Source organism: Oryctolagus cuniculus, chromosome 11 (genome assembly GCF_051225735.1).
Source record: "Oryctolagus cuniculus isolate XC-2025 breed Fujian yellow rabbit chromosome 11, ASM5122573v1, whole genome shotgun sequence".
NCBI classification, from domain to species: domain Eukaryota; kingdom Metazoa; phylum Chordata; class Mammalia; order Lagomorpha; family Leporidae; genus Oryctolagus; species Oryctolagus cuniculus.
Window position 1 is genome coordinate 58,551,989 of NC_142877.1, and position 18,948 is coordinate 58,570,936.

Below are 18,948 nucleotides of genomic sequence, written 5' to 3' on the forward strand. Positions count from 1 at the left end.
CGCCCGCGCGCCCGCCGCCCCCGGCCCCCCGGCCCCCCCTCGGCCGGGCAGCCCCCAATCCCGCGCCGCCGGGACCCCCTCCTCCTCCCTCCCTCTTCCCTCCGCCCCCTCCCCGCGGGACTCCGGCGTCCCCGCCCCCCAGTCCTCCCTCCCCTCCCCTCCAGCATGGTGCTCGCGGCCCCGCTGCTGCTGGGCTTCCTGCTCCTCGCCCTGGAGCTGCGGCCCCGGGGGGAGGCGGCCGAGGGCCCCGCGGCGGCGGCGGCGGCGGCGGCGGCGGCGGCCGGGGCCGGGGGGGAGCGCTCGAGCCGGCCGGCCCCGTCCGTGGCGCCGGAGCCGGACGGCTGCCCCGTGTGCGTGTGGCGGCAGCACAGCCGCGAGCTGCGCCTGGAGAGCATCAAGTCGCAGATCCTGAGCAAGCTGCGGCTCAAGGAGGCGCCCAACATCAGCCGCGAGGTGGTGAAGCAGCTGCTGCCCAAGGCGCCGCCGCTGCAGCAGATCCTGGACCTGCACGACTTCCAGGGCGACGCGCTGCAGCCCGAGGACTTCCTGGAGGAGGACGAGTACCACGCCACCACTGAGACCGTCATTAGCATGGCCCAGGAGAGTAAGTGCGCTGCGGGGAGCGGGCGGTGGGATGCGGCTTCGGCTGCCCCGGCCCAGAAGGCTTTTCTGCGGAAACTTGACGGGTTGGGGATCTGGGGCTACTCCGCAGAAGTTTTCCGAGCGGTGGCGATGGGCTGCCGAGTTGTGTGCACACCCCGCTCTCGGAGGTGGGGGGAGCGAACCGGGCGGGTTGCGAGATGCTGCCTCCCACCCCGGGGTACGAAAGGCCCTGTCGAGGAGTTCGGGGAAGCCAGGGCCCGCAGCCAGGGGACCGGGCAGCGAGACTCTGTCCCGAAGGGCCTTGGGGAGCCTGGGGAGGCTCCGGGACCCCCGCAGTTCCCGCTAGGTTGCGGTGCTCTCGGCCCTCTCCGCACGCACCCGCCGGGCTGCAGAAAACTGAGTGCGCCCCAGCTCTCCCCGAACAGCAAACCCAGAGCCCTGGGTCGCTCCTGGCAGCCTGGCTGGCACCCTTTGCGTCCTGAGCCGCATCTCTCACCGGGTATCCCAGGGGCCCGGGAAAGCTTTGCCATCTCAGTCGGTACTGACAGAGCTCAGCCAACTCAATTCCGTCGTGCTGGGAGCTGAGGACCCCCGTTTGGCTACTGAGACCTCACTGTTCCATCCCTTACTTGACCGTCCTTGTGGACAGCTGGACTTAAGGAGAGAAGGGGAAAGAAGTAGATGGTGAGGGTAGGGGGCTGGGGACCCAGGCATCCGAGCTGTGGGCCAAACGGAAGATGAACATGTTAACAGACGGGGGCTGCTTTGAAATTTTATGGCCTGGAAAATCCAGGCCAATACTATACCCCCACACCACCAACAACCCCAGCTCTCCCTAGGGTCAGGTGACTCCCCTTTCCCCTCCCCCACTGACCCCCCAACTCCAGGGAACCAGGCCTTGTCTTACTCCCCAGTGGTTTGGCAAGGTTTCCCCCCAACTCCACACACGCACACACACACACACACACACACACACACACACACACGAGTTTGGTTTTATGGCTCTGAACAGAAGAGAGGGGGAGCCTGGTTTATTGGCAGATGGGTCATAAAAAGCTGGGGGCTGCAGGGATCCTTGGTGGCCCACCCCCATGGGCAAGGCAGGGAGCCCAGGTGTGCGAGTAGGAGGCTGGGCGGCTCCGGGATCCTGCAGATCTCCACGCGCTGGACTCGGTCAGCACTGGGAAGAAAAGAAAACTCAATGACCGGGGAAGGAACGGGGCCGGAGTGGTGAAGGCGTGGGGACCCAGCCTTGGCTTCCTCAGCCTCCCTCTGCTGGAGGAAGCCAGGGTCAGTCTGAGACTGGGGGCAGGGGTGGGGGGTTCTAGGAGTCAGAGTTGTAGAAGAAGGTGGGGTACAGGGGAAGACACTTTGGTCTGCGTGGTGCAGTGTGCCTGAACGTTCCCAAGCCGGGCAGTGGGGCTGTGGACTTCCCTTTCCTTCCACTAGCCCTGGCATCCCTGAACCCACAGGCCCCAGAGCTCTCTCTGGTGATGGGGTTGCAGGAAGTGAACTGACCCAGCATACACGGACTGGGCCGCGCAAGTTGGGCCTGGGAGGGGGTAGCACCAGCAGGTGGGGCCGCACCCCAGCTTTGCCCCTATGCCACCCCAGGACTTGGATAACAAGGGAACTGGATCTCCGGCCAGGTATTGTACGTCCCCTTTAAGAGCCTAGCTGCGCTCTTAAGAGAGGGAGGGGGAGCGGAGGGGAGGGGAGGGAGAGAGGGGAAAAGGAAAAAGAGACTTTTATAGTCTAATCCCCAGGGACCCGCTTTAATAAGAGACTTGTGCTCTGCTAATCGGGGGAGGTGTTTGTCAGCAGAGATGGCCTCCTCTCCCCTCCCCCTCCCTCCCCTCCCCCAGCCCTCAACCCTGGACCCCAGCCCCCACCTCTCCTAGGCTGCTATGCCTGCCCTAGTTCCCTGTACCCTCTCAGGCTCTCCCACCCCAGCCCCCTGCTCTTCTAGGAGCCAAGTCCAGCCCCTCAGTCTCTCTCTCCTCCCCGCGCTAAGAGGCCCCTGCCCTCTGAGCCCAGCCTCCAGCCCCTAGGCCTTCCAGCCTGGGTTGGGAGAGTGTGTGTTGAGGGGGGCGGGAGGGGGAGGCGGTGAGCAGGGAGGGGGTTGGGCTTTTGCTGAAAATAGTGCAATGACCTCTCTCCCCCACCAGCGCCGCCTACTAAACCTGACCTGCTGCCTGCCACCAGCCCGATCAATCCAACACAGATGTGGCCCCCTCCCCGCCCTGTGTGTTGGGGACTCCCAAGCCCCCCGTTTCCCTCTCAGCTCTACCTCCTCCTCCTTTGTTCCTCCCTCTGTCCCCTTTCTATCCTTTCCCGTCTCTACCTCGCTAGGCTCAGTGCCCCACACCTTGGGCTTCCTAGCCCCACCCACTTCTGTTCCACAGGCCCAGGTTCTCCAACTCCCAAACTTACTCCTCTCTCCTCTGTCCCTACTCTCGCCTCCCTTTCTCTGCCTCTGCCTCTGCCTCGACTTCATCCCTAAATCCCATCTTTCTTCTTACCTTTCTTACCATCTCCAGTCGCCCTTTTCTTTCTATGTGCCGTCCCTACATCCATGGGGGAAGGACATGGTGATTCCCTGGTGTCAGAGGAACCAGACTTACAGGGACGGTGCCTAGTCCCCAGTCTTCAAACGCTGTTGTCAGCCTAGGTAGGGGCACATTCTGAGCTTAAAAAACTAACAAACTAAGAATCGTAGAAGTTACTATTATTTTCACACTATTTCACTTTATTTAATGATCACCATTCCTATGAAAAAATAATGATTGTCTATGACACCAAGAAGTTTTGTGGGTGAGGTCAGATACTGGCTAACAAGGAGTCAGGCACTGAATGAACCCTCTTTGATTGTAGCCAAGGAACAGAGTTGAGATATCACGAAGAACTTTCTGGCACTTGCCAGTATAATTAAGAGTTTAGAGTTCATTCAGCACACATTTGCTGAGAACTGCCTGGTACTACAGGAGGCGCTAAAACTACAATGATGAGCAGAGTAGACACAGTGTTAACAGACCATGTTTATCCTCCTGGAGGTTACTTTTAACAAGAAAATGGACAATCCCTATTCTGACGTGAGGCACACTTTACCATGTGGGTATTTGCTTGTCACTCTCCATCTCCCCATCTCCCCAATAGCTTCCTTGCCCCAGCTATGCTTTTTTTTTTTTATAAATTCTTGCTTTTTAAAAAGATTTTATTTATTTATTTTATTTGATAGAGATAGAGGGAGAGAGAGAGAGAGAGGGAGAGACAGAGAGGTCTTCCATCTGTTGATCCACTCCCCAGATGGCTGCAATGGCCAGAGCTGTGTTGATCTGAAGCCAGGAGCCAGGAGCTTCTTTCGGGTCTCCCACATTGGTACAGGGGCCCAAGCTTGATGGTACTTGGGCCATCTTCCACTGCTTTCCCAGGCCATAGCAGAGAGCTGGATCAGAAATGGAGCAGCTGGGACTAGAACTGGTGCCCTATGGGATGCCAGTGCCACGGGCAGAAGCTTAGCCTGTTATGCCACAGCACCGGCCCCCCAGCTATGCTCTTAATCCCTGAGTCACCACCCCCCAAACCCTGCTCCATCACACCATCACTGCAGCTATGACCAGGGGGTACCTGGGGACCTACTAGAGTCCTGGGGCTCCGAGGAGTCAAGGGAAAAGAAGCTGCAGAGAATTTTGTGTATCATGTCCTGCATGTATGAAATTCACTGAGCACTTTCCTGTTCATCTCACTTCTCTGGGGGTGGGGTGCTGATGGGATTCAACAGAACTTAAGTCCTCCATGATTATGCATAGCTCAACACTTGACCATGACACACAAGGGCCTGTACCCTCTGACTGTACTCACATGGCTCTGGAAGCTCATTTCTGATTCTTCCAATCTATGCAGAGTGAGGCTGGGTATTGCTGTCCAAGGGAGGCATGATTGAGAGCATTCCCAACTGACTTAAGAGATTTGGAAAAATGGGGCCGGCGCTGTGGTGTAGTGGGTAAAGCCACCACTTGCAGTGCCAGCATCCCATATGGGCACCGGTTCGAGTCCCGGCCACTCCACTTCCAATCCAGCTCTCTGCTATGGCCTGGGATAGCAGTAGAAGATGGCCCAAGTCCTTGGGCCCCTACGCCCATGTGGGGGACCTGGAGGAAGCTCCTGGCTCCTGGCTTCAGATCAGTGCAGCTCCAGTTAGGGAGTGAATCAGCGGATGGAAGACCTCTCTCTCTGCCTCTCCTCTCTCTGTGTAACTCTTTCAAATAAAATAAATAAATCTTAAAAAAACAAAAAGATTAGGAAAGGGAAGTGGGTCAGAAGCTGGAATGGAAGCAGGACTCCTCCCGTAGACTCAAGATGGGTCCCCTTATGTATCAGAACAAGGGGAAATGGGGCAGAGATGGAAAGACCCACGGGCACTGGGCTGAGATGCCGAAGGAAGCAGCTCAGGGGAAAGGAGAGGGCCAGCTCTAACTGCTCTGTATGTTCCCTGTCATTACATAGGTCGTTCCCCACGCTTCTAAGAAGCTCAACCCATCATAGCAACAATGACAAGGAAGCAGCTCAGGAAACTTTCTTAGGAGAGAGGGAATGGGGAGTTGAGTGCACAAGTGCTTGGGTAATCCTGTTTCACTGAGTGTAGATCTGAAATTCGGACAAGGTGATATAGGGTAACAGGTGTGGTAAGAGGTATGGCTCCCACGAAAAGCATCAAAGATTCGGAAAAAGTTGGAGCCCCATGTCCTGGGAAAAGTTGAAAGAAAGGATGCAGATCAAGGGAGAATTCCCTGCTGACTGTCTCTGCAGGTTACCTGGTCAGGGGAACCAATGGAATAGGGGATGGGCTCAAGGAAGTAGGTCTGGCAGAGCCATCACCCTCCGGAGAGTATATGGTAGTCAACAAGACAGGCATAAAAGGATAAAGAGCTGTAAAACTCAGGCCGAGGAGCCCAAAACTGCCAACGCTGCGCAGGACCCCCTCCACGGCACCCTTTGCTGATCCTGTGTCCCCTTCTCTCTTACCAGCCGACCCTGCGGTGCAGACAGATGGCAGCCCTCTCTGCTGCCATTTCCACTTCAGCCCCAAGGTGATGTTCACAAAGGTACTGAAGGCCCAGCTGTGGGTGTACCTGCGGCCAGTGCCCCGCCCAGCCACGGTCTACCTACAGATCTTGCGACTGAAACCCCTGACTGGGGAAGGGACCGCAGGGGTAGGGGGAGGAGGACGTCGGCACATCCGTATCCGCTCACTCAAGATTGAGTTGCACTCGCGCTCCGGCCACTGGCAGAGCATCGACTTCAAGCAAGTGCTCCACAGTTGGTTCCGCCAGCCGCAGAGCAACTGGGGCATCGAGATCAACGCCTTTGATCCCAGTGGCACAGACCTGGCTGTCACCTCCCTGGGGCCAGGAGCTGAGGGGCTGGTGAGCAGGGGGCCTGAAGTGGTGGTGGATATGTGTAACCTGGCCCTAAGGAGGTGGGGATGTTGGAAAAGGTGGACCAGGAATGTGAATGGGGTTGGAGACCAGCATTATTTGTCTGGGGCTAGAGGAGTTGAGGGGGTGGGGCGGCAACTATCACTTTTCAGGGATCCAAGCCAGAAAAGAGGTGAAACAGGATTTGGGGTGAAGGTGTCAGTTAACAGGAGATCCATGGGAACACAGAAACTGGCTGTTAATGAGGCCCTGGGCCAAGGGGCTGCTGAGGGTTAGGTTGCCAGAAAAGGAAGAATTAGGTAAGGTGAGCCGAAGGAGAGATGGCAAGCTGGCAAGAGGAGTGGGCAGCAGATAAGGTGTGGGGGTGGGAGCAGTGGAAGAGGTGAGAAGCCAGTGGTGTCTGTTCTGACACCCCTGTTGAGGCAGGCGGGAAAAGAACAGGGCAGAGGAACTGCTCAGGGCTGTGTCACATCTCTTTCCCCTCTCCCTGACCCTCAGCACCCTTTCATGGAGCTTCGAGTCCTAGAGAACACAAAACGGTCCCGGCGGAACCTGGGCCTGGACTGTGATGAGCACTCCAGTGAGTCCCGCTGCTGCCGATACCCCCTCACGGTGGACTTTGAGGCTTTCGGCTGGGACTGGATCATCGCACCTAAGCGCTACAAGGCCAACTACTGCTCTGGCCAGTGCGAGTACATGTTCATGCAAAAGTATCCGCACACCCATTTGGTGCAACAGGCCAACCCAAGAGGCTCTGCTGGGCCCTGCTGTACCCCCACCAAGATGTCCCCAATCAACATGCTCTACTTCAATGACAAGCAGCAGATTATCTACGGCAAGATCCCTGGCATGGTGGTGGATCGCTGTGGCTGCTCCTAAGGTGGGGGACAGTGGATGCCTCCCCCACAGACCCTACCCTGAGACCCCCAGCCCTGGCCCCCATTCCCCCCAAGCCCTACAGCTCCCTCCACCTCTCCCCATGAACATCACACCTTGTTCCCTGACCAAGCAGTGTGCAATACAACAGAGGGAGGCAGGTGGGGATTGAGAGGTGAGGGGTCTGGGGAAAGGGGAAGGAAGGGCATGGTCAGGGTGGGGAGCGTCTGAGGTTTGCAGGTGAGAAGGTTTGGCAAGAAGACAGAGAGGTATAAGAGACAGGTATAGAGATGGTGGAACAAAAAGAGCCGCAGGGAGAAGGCAAAGGGATAGAGAGGCAGAAGAGACAGAGACTAGGCAGAGACAAACACTGAGAGAGACCGAAACGGAGGAATAAAGGAAAGCCCCACACCGAGCCTCCTTCCTTCCACTGGCAAGGTGAGGGGCTTGGTATGGTCTGGGGAGATCCCCCAACTACTCAGTAGGAGAGGAAATCAAAAATCCATTCTTAGCTTCTCCCTTCTTTCCCTTCATCAGTGGCCAGGGGAAGGGAAGTGAGGGCAGGGGCAAAAGTTAAGGATTTGGGAATTTATTTATTTATTTATTATGACTTTACATTTTTCTTTTGGTATTTGGCTTTACTGGAATAGGAGGACCCCTGCCCAGTGCCCCATTTTTCCTTTATTTCCCGAACCCTGCACTCCCCTAACACCCACCCGCTTAAGCACTTGTATAAAGCCTCCAGGGTTGGGAGTGGGAGTAAAGGGCAGGAGGACTGGCACGTGGAAGTTTTTAACCTGCAATCACCCTAACTCAACCTTCCTGAGCCAAACGGGTTGAACTGAAGCCACTGGTCACAGAAACAGTAAAAGGTTAGGGTTTATGAGCTGGGGTGGGGGGAGCCCTCGATATCCAGGATCAGTATGATGAGAGCCACTGAACTAACCCTTAGGCCCACCCTCATGTGTTATTTAGCCAAAGGGTGCCGCCTGCTTATGCCCAAATTCCCCTCAGCCAAGAGAGACCAAAGAGCCTGTGGAATGCCCCTGCCCCAGCCGCCACTTTCAGGTCAAAAAAACAAAAAAAGGGTATAAAGACCCCAGAGTCCCCCAGGTCTAGCAAAGGTTCAGAGGGGCCGAGAAGGCAAAAGTATGGAGGCTGAAGGTTGCAGGGCATCTGAATCCAAATCACTGCTCTGGGCTAGGGAACAGAGCCAGCAGACCAAGGTAGAAGGGATTCCGGAGCGGGGGGCATTTTAGTCCCCCAACCCCAAAGCTCAGGGTGGAAAGAGGGAGAGCAAGAGAACAGAGTGTCTATAATTATTTTTATCTTTTATTTTTGGAATCTAGCAGTCCCTGGCAGCAGGGAAGGGACCACGCAGTGGGGAAATGTGCCTGACAAGGCCAGTTAGAGCAGAGGACGGGAGGGCTAGGAAGCAGGCAGATACCGGCTGCCACTTCAAGTCACTTAGCTGAGCCCATTCGCTCCTCCCACAACCCTGACCACCCTCCTCTGGACGCACTGTGCCTCAGCTTCTTCCCCTCAATGGAGTGAGAAATAGCAGCACCCGCCACAGCCAAGAGATGAATTCTGAGCACTTACCACGGGCACTTTATGGACATAAAATACCTCTCGCTGTGGGACAGATAACCAGGGCACCAGAGTAGTGGTGAAGAGATGAGGCTAGAGGAGCACAGGCTTCAGAGTGCAAGTTCCCCTCTGCCTCCCAGCTGGACAGTGCCTGAAGCCGAGGAGCTGAGAATCTCCACACCGCATCCACACCTTACCACCAGCCTCTGGGCTCCAAGAGAGAACCAAGAGGCTGTCAGGAGGAGATGGGAAGAACTTTCCACAAGACTGTCACTCTAAGTAGGACCAGCAGTTATGGGTCTGATACAAACAGTACTGAACTGAAGTACAGCCTGTAGCTGGTAAGCGTCCCTGGAAGGCTTGTTCTTCCCAAGAGCACGACTCTCACTTGGCCAAGATGGTAAGCTTTAGCATCTTATTCCTATTCTCACAGTGAGAAAGTGATGTGAAGTTTTCCAGCAGAGGAACGGATAGCTGTTAAGCTTTTCTACTCACCTCCTCCCATACAGCAGCTATGTTAACCCCAAGTTTCTCCTCTCTGGCCCTGCTCACCCTTCTGCCCCGATCTTGGAGAACAACACACACTGACCAGCAACACCGTTTTCCCTTGGTGGAGGGAGAAGAACAGAGAAGTGAAGAACAGAAGACGCTTCCAAGTTCAAATGCCTCTTGTGCTTGGCACGGGGTGGGAGTTGGGCAGCAGGCACCAGGTAACTTCCCTCTACAGATTCTAGAGAGCTAGGGTATTGAACTTGGGGGATACTTAGAACATTGCCCCTTTAATACCACCAAATAAAGACCCTTGGGGGAGTTTCTTTTATGAACATATATCTATGAGCTGAAGTCTCATTCCCCTATTCCTTCCCTACACCCAAAGAGGCATAGGGTAAAGAGGCTTGGCACGGCCTTACAGCCCAGCGGGAGCTAGCACCCCTTTTCACCTTATGTGTGTGGACCTGGCCAGTGCCTCTCCAAACATATCATTATTAGTGTAATTATTCACTTTGTGTATTTGTTACATCATGTGCGTGATTGCCTTTGTTTGTTAAGGGTGTCTGAAGAGAATGGGACTGACGGGGGCACTGGAATGCCGGGAAAAGGACTTCTTCACTGAGATAAAGGCTTCCTGGAGGGAACCATTGCAAAAAGGCCATCTGGCAGTTTTCAAGTTATGTGACAGAGGGCAAAGATGGCCATAGGGTGCTCTGAGTTTTGGGATAGTCACATGACACAATCCAGCACTTGAACCTGAAAAAAGAAAAATAAAAGCAGTCAAAGAGTTTAGAATTTAGTACTGAGCTCTTCTCCCTAATCAAGCGCCACATTTGTACCTTGGAGACCAGGCATCAAGTAAGATCTGAAAGAGGAAACCTTGTACTCAAGGACTAAAAAGATGGGGTCCGCACAGCAAGCAAAGAAACACTAAGGGCATATGGGAAGAGGGTGGGGACATGCAGCCCCAGGGAAGATGGGCAGAGGACCTAGAATAGCTCTTCTCTAGAGTTTGACCCCAAACAGTCCCAAAGCTGATAGAAACTCTCAGCCTCCACAGAATGGCCAAGGCGGAAAATTCTCGAGGTGACCCAGCTCGTCTGTCATCTGCCGTCCTTGATCCTGGGTTTCATCAACCAAGTTTCACTAAAACCCACAAACCAAACCATAGCCATTCAGTTTGTCAGTGGAACAAGAGTGATTAAGCATCTCAAATATTTGAGTCCAATGTAAATATTTCTCCCTTGCACCTATAGCACAAGTCTCAGGGCATAAGAGTTAGCAGCAAAAGAATTTTGCCTCACATTTAAAAAAAAAAAAAGGAAAGCTGCCAGGACATCAAGCTGATCCAGAAAGCACAGGGCCCTTGCAAGGGTTCAGTGTGCCCCCACACCTTCCCTGCCCCGGCTGTGATATCCACAGACTGACCCTACCCCAGACCAATTCTAAAAGTGAGCTTAAAACTGGTTAACAAAAGTGCTATGGGTTGTATTCCGCCAAGGGAACTGCTTTACCTATGCCTACTTTTCGCTCTTGTCCTGACTAAATGGGTTTCTTCCCCTACTGCTCATTTGTCTCCTGTGTTAGGAGGATGCCCAGAAGAGGCTACAAGATGGCATTTTTAGAAAAATGTATTTATTTTCTTCTACTGCAAAGAGTAACAGGGATAGAGATGTTCCATCCATTGGTTCACTCCCCATATGCCTGGACTAGGCCAGAAGCCAGGAACTCCATCCTGGCTTCCCATTTAAGTGGCAGGGGTCCAAGCACTCGGGCCATCTTCTGCTATCTCCAAGGATGCATTAGCAGGAAATAGGATTGGAAGTGGAATAGCCAGGACTCAAACTGGCACTTCAACAGGGATGCAGATGTCACAAATGGGCTTACTGTGCCACCACAACACATGTCCTTTATCAGATGACCTTTTTAAGTCTTTTCTAAGACATTCTTCAAACCAGTACATGCAGCTCTATACTCTGCCTTTGTCTGTTTTTGGATGTGAGCAACCCTAGGCTAGGAACCATCAGACTAAACCTCCATTTAGTCTTGTGGAGCAGAAGCAGGAATGTCAGTGTTCCAGGTGGGGATGTCACCTTTCCTGACAGTAAGCTAGGGTTAATGTAGCAACTCGAACTCTATCTCTTCCAAGTCTCCAAACCTCCAAATACAACTGCATAAGCGGGTACCACAAACATACTCAACCTGTCTGCTTACCCTCCACCCTCTAACTGGCACCTACTCAGGGAACCTACCCCAATCACCTAGTAGAATTAAGAGGTAATATTTATAGGAAGTTTTCTATGCAAACAATGGTGAGCCAACTGTTCTAAGTACATAACGTGATAATATCAGTTAATTTTCACAGCATCCTTCACAAGGAACGGTTCCTATTGGTACAGAGTCTGGAAAAAGTCAAAGATAAGTAGTTTGCCAAAGGTCTCAGAGCAAGTTATGTTGGAACAAGGAATTAAATCTAAGTAGCTGCTACACAATTTTACATTTTAATCTATTCTATTAAGTGACCTGAGAGGTGGAAAACTAAACACAGGAACATCAGAGGAAAAAAGCAATAAGAAAGGAACAGAACATTTTGAGTTCAAATTTTCATTCTCTTTGGAGAAAAGAAATTATTAGTCTGGCAATAGCAAGAGGATGGATTCGATTTTTGGGAGATTTCACTAATTAGAAGCAAATTGTACTGTACGTCAGAGGCATTCATAAAAAAGATCATTGAAAAAGGTTATCCTCTTATATATAAAAGCCCCTCACCCACTGTTTCTCATGTCAGACATAGCAACAGGACTCAGCTCAACACCAAGAAGCCCCGCCCTTATTTATACCTGCCTTCCTATGGCCCCACCTCCACAGAAGCCTCTAGCCTTCTATCTTCAGCAGTTCTCAAGAGCTGGGGTGCAGGGAAGGGCAGTTTAAAGTGATGGTAGAAAAAAAGAATGAGCCTAGAGAATCATAAATGTGCAGATTTACAGCTGGGGAAACCAGTTCCCTCCACGGCTTTACAGACCGCCTCATTAAGAGCTTCTAGGTATACAGAGAATGCCATACCTTCAGAACAAGGAAATGACAGTCAGCTAACCACAAGTGCATGCTCGATCAAACTAGGAAGACTGGAGGACAGGAGGAAGGGTGTCTGGACCCCAGAATTACAAGCCTGTTTGTTTATTTTGTCTCCAAATGCAATGACTATTTTAAGACTGAATTAGTAAAAATACATATGTATCCTGAACTATTCCTACTCAAGGAGTATGTGTGGGATTAGTACAATGAGACAGGGAAGAGGAAGATCTAGTAATCAGACTTGGAAGTTAGAGACTCCTGACCAACATATAAACAGTTGCTGGAATGGTATGAAAAAAGTAAAGAAATTCCCACCATTGGGAAATACTGTATCAAAAATTGGGAGCAATGAGCTGAGTGAGAATGACTAGGTTTCAAGAAGAGAATCCTGGGGGTTTAAGGTTTTTAGAAGGTTAGGGGTGACCAAGAGACAGGGTAAAGAAAACATCTACAAACCCATTACTCCACTCCATTATCAGCATCTGCATTTTTTTATACCCTCCTGGAGTAGAAATTCTCTGAAGTTACAAGAGGAAACTATTTTCTCTGGTTCTGTTTTCAGATGAAGACAAGACAGAGAAGAAAAAGCTAACCCTAAGATCAGAGCCTGGAGTAAAGACAGGGAGGCAGCAGGAAGAAAGGCTGCTCCAGGTGTAACATTTACTTGGTTAAGGAGGCATCCAAAGTTTAACCTTCTTTCCCCTTTGTTCATGTCTCCAAAGCCTCCAAATGGGCAATCCTTTAGCTTTAGCTTCCCAGGTTCTCAGTTTTCTCTCAATGGGTCATTCTAACCTGCTGGAGTAAAAATTCAGCATTATGTGTCCTCTTGGATAAAGTGGAAAAAGAGGTAAAAAGATGTCTGCTAGCCAGCCCGAGAGTAAAAACAAGCTACAGGAGAGATTCCAACCTTTTCCTTATCTTTTCTAAGGGATAAAGAAATTATGGTTAATTCCCTATATTTACCCCAGAAGCTCCCTTAATCTGGCTCCAAGAACTTAAAGGATCACCTAATAAAACACAACGTTCTCTTTTCTATTTTTTTATTAACAAGCAAAATAATTAAAAACAAAAACACAACAACCTTACAGCTGAACAGCAATAAGTCAAATTGCTGCTGGAATTCACGGATGTACCTGGGGTACACGCTCCCTCACAGTGAGGCGGGATGTGGGCACATCACTGTGCATTTAGGTATATATATATATATATATATGTGACCAAGAAGAATCAGAGAAATGGAAACCACTATAGAACAAAAAGCATCAAGAACTCTTCATCAGGCAATGCCAAAGCGCTCTGCTCTTTTCCTCTTCTTTGCCTGTAAAGAAAAAGCAGTAAGAAAAAAAAAATTAGGTTGCAAGACAACAGTGGCCCAAGTTCCTGGCTGTTTTAAACCAAACTTACATGCACTGTCAGAAGGCCCAGACATAAGCTTGGCAGCCAACTATTTCATTCCCCAATCTTTCCAGTTATCCATTTAGAACTGGGGAGGTTTAGTGGGAAAAGAGGGTGAGGAGGAACGGAAAACGGGCAGGGCAGAGTGAACAGTAGAAAGATTCCTGAAGTCCAGAGGACCGTTCAGCCTACAACAAGGTAGCCTAGAAATAGTGGGTTCTTAACAGATTGGGAAGTCTTCCAGTTAGTGAGGATATGGGAGACTTCTCAGATGCTATTCAGGGAAAAGGAGCAGGATGCCCTCTGAGCAATCAGGCTCAGCAGCAGTTATTCTTTAGGCTTCCAATCCACTGAGAGGCATATGAATTGTCAATACCAACAGAATATACTGAAGACAGGACAGTGTTTGTAGACAAGTTCCTGTCAAGGGAGACAACACCAAAGACAGGCACAAAAAATCAGGGTAGTTGAAAGGCTTGATATTCTGGGAGTGATTCACAAAACAGCACTGACGGGGCCGGTGCTGTGGCGCAGCGGGTTAAAGCCCTGGCCTAAAGCGCCAGCATCCCATATGGGTGCCAGTTCTAGTCCCAGCTGCTCCTCTTCCGATCTAGCTCTCTGCTATTGGCTGGGATAGCAGTAGAAGATGGCCCAAGTCCTTGAGCTCCTGCATCCACATGGGAGACCCGGAAGAAGCTCCTGGCTTCGGATCAGCGCAGTTCCGGCCACTGCAGCCATCTGGGGAGTGAACCAGTGGATGGAAGACCTCTCTCTCTGTCTCTACCTCTCTCTGTCACTCTGTCTTTCAAATAAATAAAATAAATCTTAAAAAAAAAAAAAAAAAAAAGCACTGAGTACTTCAACTTCACTCCAACCACTGTTCCCAAGCAAAGAGGAGCCAGAGGTTTAATACAGATTAAAACAAGGGCTAGGCTGGCGCCGTGGCTCAATAGGTTAATCCTCCACCTGCAGCGCCGGCACCCCGGGTTCTAGTCCTGGTCGGGGCACCGGATTCTGTCCCAGTTGCTCCTCTTCCAGTCCAGCTCTCTGCTGTGGCCTGGGAGTGCAGTGGAGGATGGCCCAAGTGCTTGGGCCCTGCACCCCATGGGAGACCAGGAGAAGCGCCTGGCTCCTGGCTTCGGGTCAGTGCGGTGCACCGGCCGCAGTGCGCTAGCCAGAGCGGCCATTGGGGGATGAACCAATGGAAAAGGAAGACCTTTCTCTGTCTCTCTCTGTCTAACTCTGCCTGTCAAAAATAAAAAAATTAAAAAAAAATTAAAAAAAAAAAAAAAAAGGGTTGTGACAGAGCAGTAAAGCTGCCACCAGCAGTGCCAGCATCCTATATGGGTACCAGTTAGTGTCCCAGTTGTTTCACTTCCGATCCAGCTCCCTACTAATGCACCTGGGAAAGCAGTGGAAGATGGCCCAAGTCCATGGGCCCCTGCACCCACATGGGAGACCTGAAAGAAGTTCAAACCAGCTCAGCTCCAGCCATACTGGCCATCTGGGGAGTGAACCAGCAGATGGAAGAGTTCTAACTCTGCCTTTCAAATAAATAAATCTTTTTAAGTTAATAATAAGTCAATCTTTTAAATATAATTTTAATTTTTAATATAAAATATTTCTGTCGATATAGATATAGATATAGAGATATTAAAACAGAAAGCCAAGTACGCAAAAGCACAGCCCATTCTACTTGGACACTGATATAATTCTTTGGAATCAAACAAAAACCATCTTGTTCATATAACTCCATCTGCCTCAGAAATGACTACTTCCTTCCATAAACTGATGGTCCCAATTAAAGACACTCTTTCTTGCCACCCAACAACATCCTCATCTTCAACTTGGGGAAGCCAAATCTATCCACAGAGTAAACATGCCTAATTTAACAAACATTTCTTCTGCAAGGAAAGAGTAATTTTAACCAGAATTAAAACAAGCTTAAGTTTACTTTAAGCTCCACCTGCTAAGTCAGTTAGTAAGCAGATACTTAACAACAGACAGCATTTTGTTTCCAACAGCACAAATAATATCAACTCATCAACTCCTTTAATTTTTCCTAATGGGAACATAAACTTATCTGACTCTAAATTTCAGGGTGTATGTGTATACATACATACATACATACATACATATATATATATATATATTTTTTTGACAGGCAGAGTGGACAGTGAAAGAGAGAGGTCTTCCTTTTGCTGTTGGTTCACCCTCCAATGGCTGCCACGACTGGTGCGCTGCGGCTGGCGCACCGCGCTGATCCGGCAGGAGCCAGGTACTTATCCTGGTCTCCCATGGGGTGCAGGGCCCAAGCACCTGGCCCATCCTCCACTGCCTTCCCGGGCCACAGCAGAGAGCTGGCCTGGAAGAGGGGCAACCGGGACAGAATCCAGCGCCCTGACCTGGACTAGAACCCGGTGTGCTGTTGTCGCAGGCGGAGGATAAGCCTATTGAGGTGTGGCGCCGGCCTCAGGGTATATTTGTAAGAATGACTCTGCTATTTATCCATTAAGAAGTTTTACAAGACTTTGAATACATAAGGTAATAATTTTTAGAGATTATCTTCAGAGGTAGATGGAGAGGAGCGCATTTGGATTAAATGGAAGAAAACATTCCAAATTCTTTGTCTCCCAAGAATCTTTAATTCTAAAAACATTAATTAAAAAAAAAGATTTATTTATTTGAAAGGCAGGGTCACAGAGAGGCAGAGGCAGCCAGAGAGAGAGAGAGAGGAGAGAGGTCTCCCATCCACTGGTTCACACCCCAAATGGCTGCAATGGCCAGAGCTGGGCCTATCCAACACCAGGAGACAGGAGCCTCTTCTGGGTCTCCCACGTGGTGCAGGGGCCCAAGCACTTAGGCCATCTTCCACTGCCTTCCCATGCCATAGCAGAAAGCTAGATCAGAAGAGGAGCAGCTGGGACTTGAACTTGTGCCCATATGGGATGCCAGCACTATAGGCAGTGGCTTTACCCACTATGCTACAGCACTGGCCCCAACATTATTTTAACATGATTTCAATCACTCTTTATGAATTTCTCAGGGGACACCTGGGTTCCAATATATATAATCTCATATCAGCAAACCAAAGATGTCATGATCAATCTCAGTGAGCTAGTTACCCCAGGGCAAGCTGAGATAGAGATGAACACCAGTCTTAAAAACAAACTCTTGGTGGGCCAGTGCTGTGGCATGGTGAGTAAAGCTGCCACCTGCAGTACCGACATCCCAGATGGGTGCCGGATTGAGTCCTGGCTGCTCCACTTCCAATCCAGCTCTCTGCTATGGCCTGGGAAAGCAGGAGAAGATGGCCCAAGTCCTTGGGGCCCTGCACCCACGTGGGAAGACTTGGAGGAAGCTCCTGGCTTCAGATTGGCACAGCTCTGGCCGTTGCGGCCAATTAGGGAGTGAACCAGCCAATGGGAAGACCACTCTCTCTGTCTCTCTGCCTCTCCTTCTCTCTGTGTAACTCTGACTTTTAAATAAATAAATAAAAACAAACAAAAACTCTTTTATCTTGAGAAACACTTAGTAAACAAAATGATAGGAACAAGAAGTTTCATTTGAGTCCATGGTCCCATTCCAGAGAGGAGTTAGGCACAACTAAAGTGTGTCTGGGTTGGAGATGGCCTTCATTAAATGATCAAAGCAAACACATCCAGCAGATAATAGTAAGAGAAACTACTATAATACTTACAAAATGACAGGCCTCATTCCAAGCAGAACCATCCCATTTGACATAAAATCATTTTATTCCATTCTTAAAAAACCACTTCCCAGATGACAAAAATGAGGTTCAGGAAAGTACCATAACTTAGTAAGTAATACTAAGCAGCAGAGCTACTTTTTAAAACCAAGCCTACTTGATTCTAAATGGTATGCTCTTTGCTAGTAGGTTAACAGACTCTAATACTGAATTAAGTAGGCTGATGGAATTAGGCGTGGATACTTCAGAAAAAAAATAGGTGTGGATACACTTCAGGAAAAAACTATCAAGGAAAAGGTAAAATATCCAATTATTTGAGCACTTAAGAAGTATTCTGCGGGGCAGGTGTTGTGGTTAAGAGGGTTAAGCCACCACCTAGATGCCTGCATCCCCTGTTAGACTTCCATATGAGCCCCTGCTACTCTGCTTCTACCTCACCTTCCTGTTGATGCCTCATGGGATGCAGCAGATGATTGCTCAAGGGTTTGGGCCTTTACAACTCACATGGGAAACCCAGATGGAGTCCTGAGCTCCTGGCTTCAGTCTGGCCCAGTCCTGGCTGTTGTGGGCATTTGAGCAGTGTACTGGAGAATGGGAGATATCGTTCTCATTGCTTTTCAAACAGATGAAAATAAATTTAAAATAATAATAATGATAAAAAAGTAGGCTAGGGGAAAACAGATGTTTCTCCAATTTATTCACTCACTTCCCTTCAAAAGCCTGTATTAAAACATCCTAGATATATTTTACCTCTGTATCCTCTGTCGTTCCGGTGCCAGCTGAACTTGTGACAATTCCAAATCGCTCCTTCCTCTTTTTCAGCTTCTCATCATCTTCAGACTGTTCAGGGAAAAATAAAACTATTAACACAAGCCAGCAGGCTGGGCTAAGCTGCCACTTGAGACACTCATATCTCATATCAGAGTGCTATTTTAGATCCAGCTTCCTGCTAGTATGTCTGGAAGGCCTGGATGGAGTTTTTGGCTTCAGCTTGGCCTTTCCCTAGTTATCACAGGCATTTGAGGAGCACACCAGCAGATGGAAGATCTGTCTCTCACTCTGCTTTCAAATAAATAAACAAATCTTTAATAAAGCAAAACAAAAAAAAAAGCTAGCCACTTTTCACAAAGTAAGAGAATGAAATTTTAAGAATGGCATCAATATGCAAGCCCATCTTATGCCAGCAACTAAGGACTGCACAAATAGAAGAGAAAGATAATAAATTGAATAAACATCACACAGTATACTTATCCAGAATAATTAAAATCTTAATTATAAGTACGTCCTCAATGCTCATAAGATAAGTAGAATGAAGAAACAGTAAACAATATCCACAAAACAATTTTCTGTGTTCAAAAAGTGTTTGTAGTTCAGAGATATGAAAAACTGAGGTTTCACTGAGTAGCACCTACAGAGAATAGGTTGGTAGTAAGCACCCAAACTATTCAATGAACACTACTTACGAATTCCATTTACTTTCTAAGGAAAAGAAGAGGGCCAGAGAGGTTTTCCTTTTCTTTTCTTTTTTAAAGATTTATTTTATTTATTTGAGAGGCAGAGAGAGAATCTTTTCATCCATTGGTTCCCTCCCCAAATCGCCGCAAGAACTGGGGCTGGGCAAGGCTGAAGCCAGGAGCCAGAAGCTTCCTCCAGGTCTCCCACATGGGTACAGGGTCCCAAGGACCTAGGCCATCCTCTGCTGCCTTCCCAGGAGCACTAGCAGGGAGTTGGATTGGAAGTGAAGCAGCCAGGACTTTAACCCAATGTACC

At 49.7% G+C, this 18,948-nt stretch overlaps 2 protein-coding genes across 13 annotated transcripts in view; one reads left to right on the plus strand and one right to left on the minus strand.

The window, feature by feature from the left end:
* Positions 1–9,791, plus strand: GDF11 (growth differentiation factor 11). The gene is made up of 3 exons (XM_051844921.3): positions 1–604; positions 5,632–6,029; positions 6,540–9,791. Exons 1-3 carry the CDS (start codon positions 166–168, stop codon positions 6,918–6,920), a joined length of 1,218 nt encoding a protein of 405 aa, XP_051700881.3. The 5' UTR covers positions 1–165; the 3' UTR covers positions 6,921–9,791.
* Positions 9,792–13,097: 3,306 nt separating this feature from the next.
* The window catches only part of SARNP (SAP domain containing ribonucleoprotein), a 62,887-nt gene continuing 57,036 nt past the window's right edge, over positions 13,098–18,948 (minus strand). For all 12 annotated transcript variants that reach the window (XM_089308466.1, XM_051832845.3, XM_089308467.1 and 9 more), the window contains 2 exons: positions 17,929–18,018; positions 13,098–13,392 (listed from right to left, as the gene is read on the minus strand). In XM_089308466.1, coding sequence (XP_089164592.1) covers positions 13,351–13,392; positions 17,929–18,018 — 132 coding nt within the window. In that variant the 3' untranslated portion in view covers positions 13,098–13,350. The remainder of the gene's footprint in view (positions 13,393–17,928; positions 18,019–18,948) is intronic.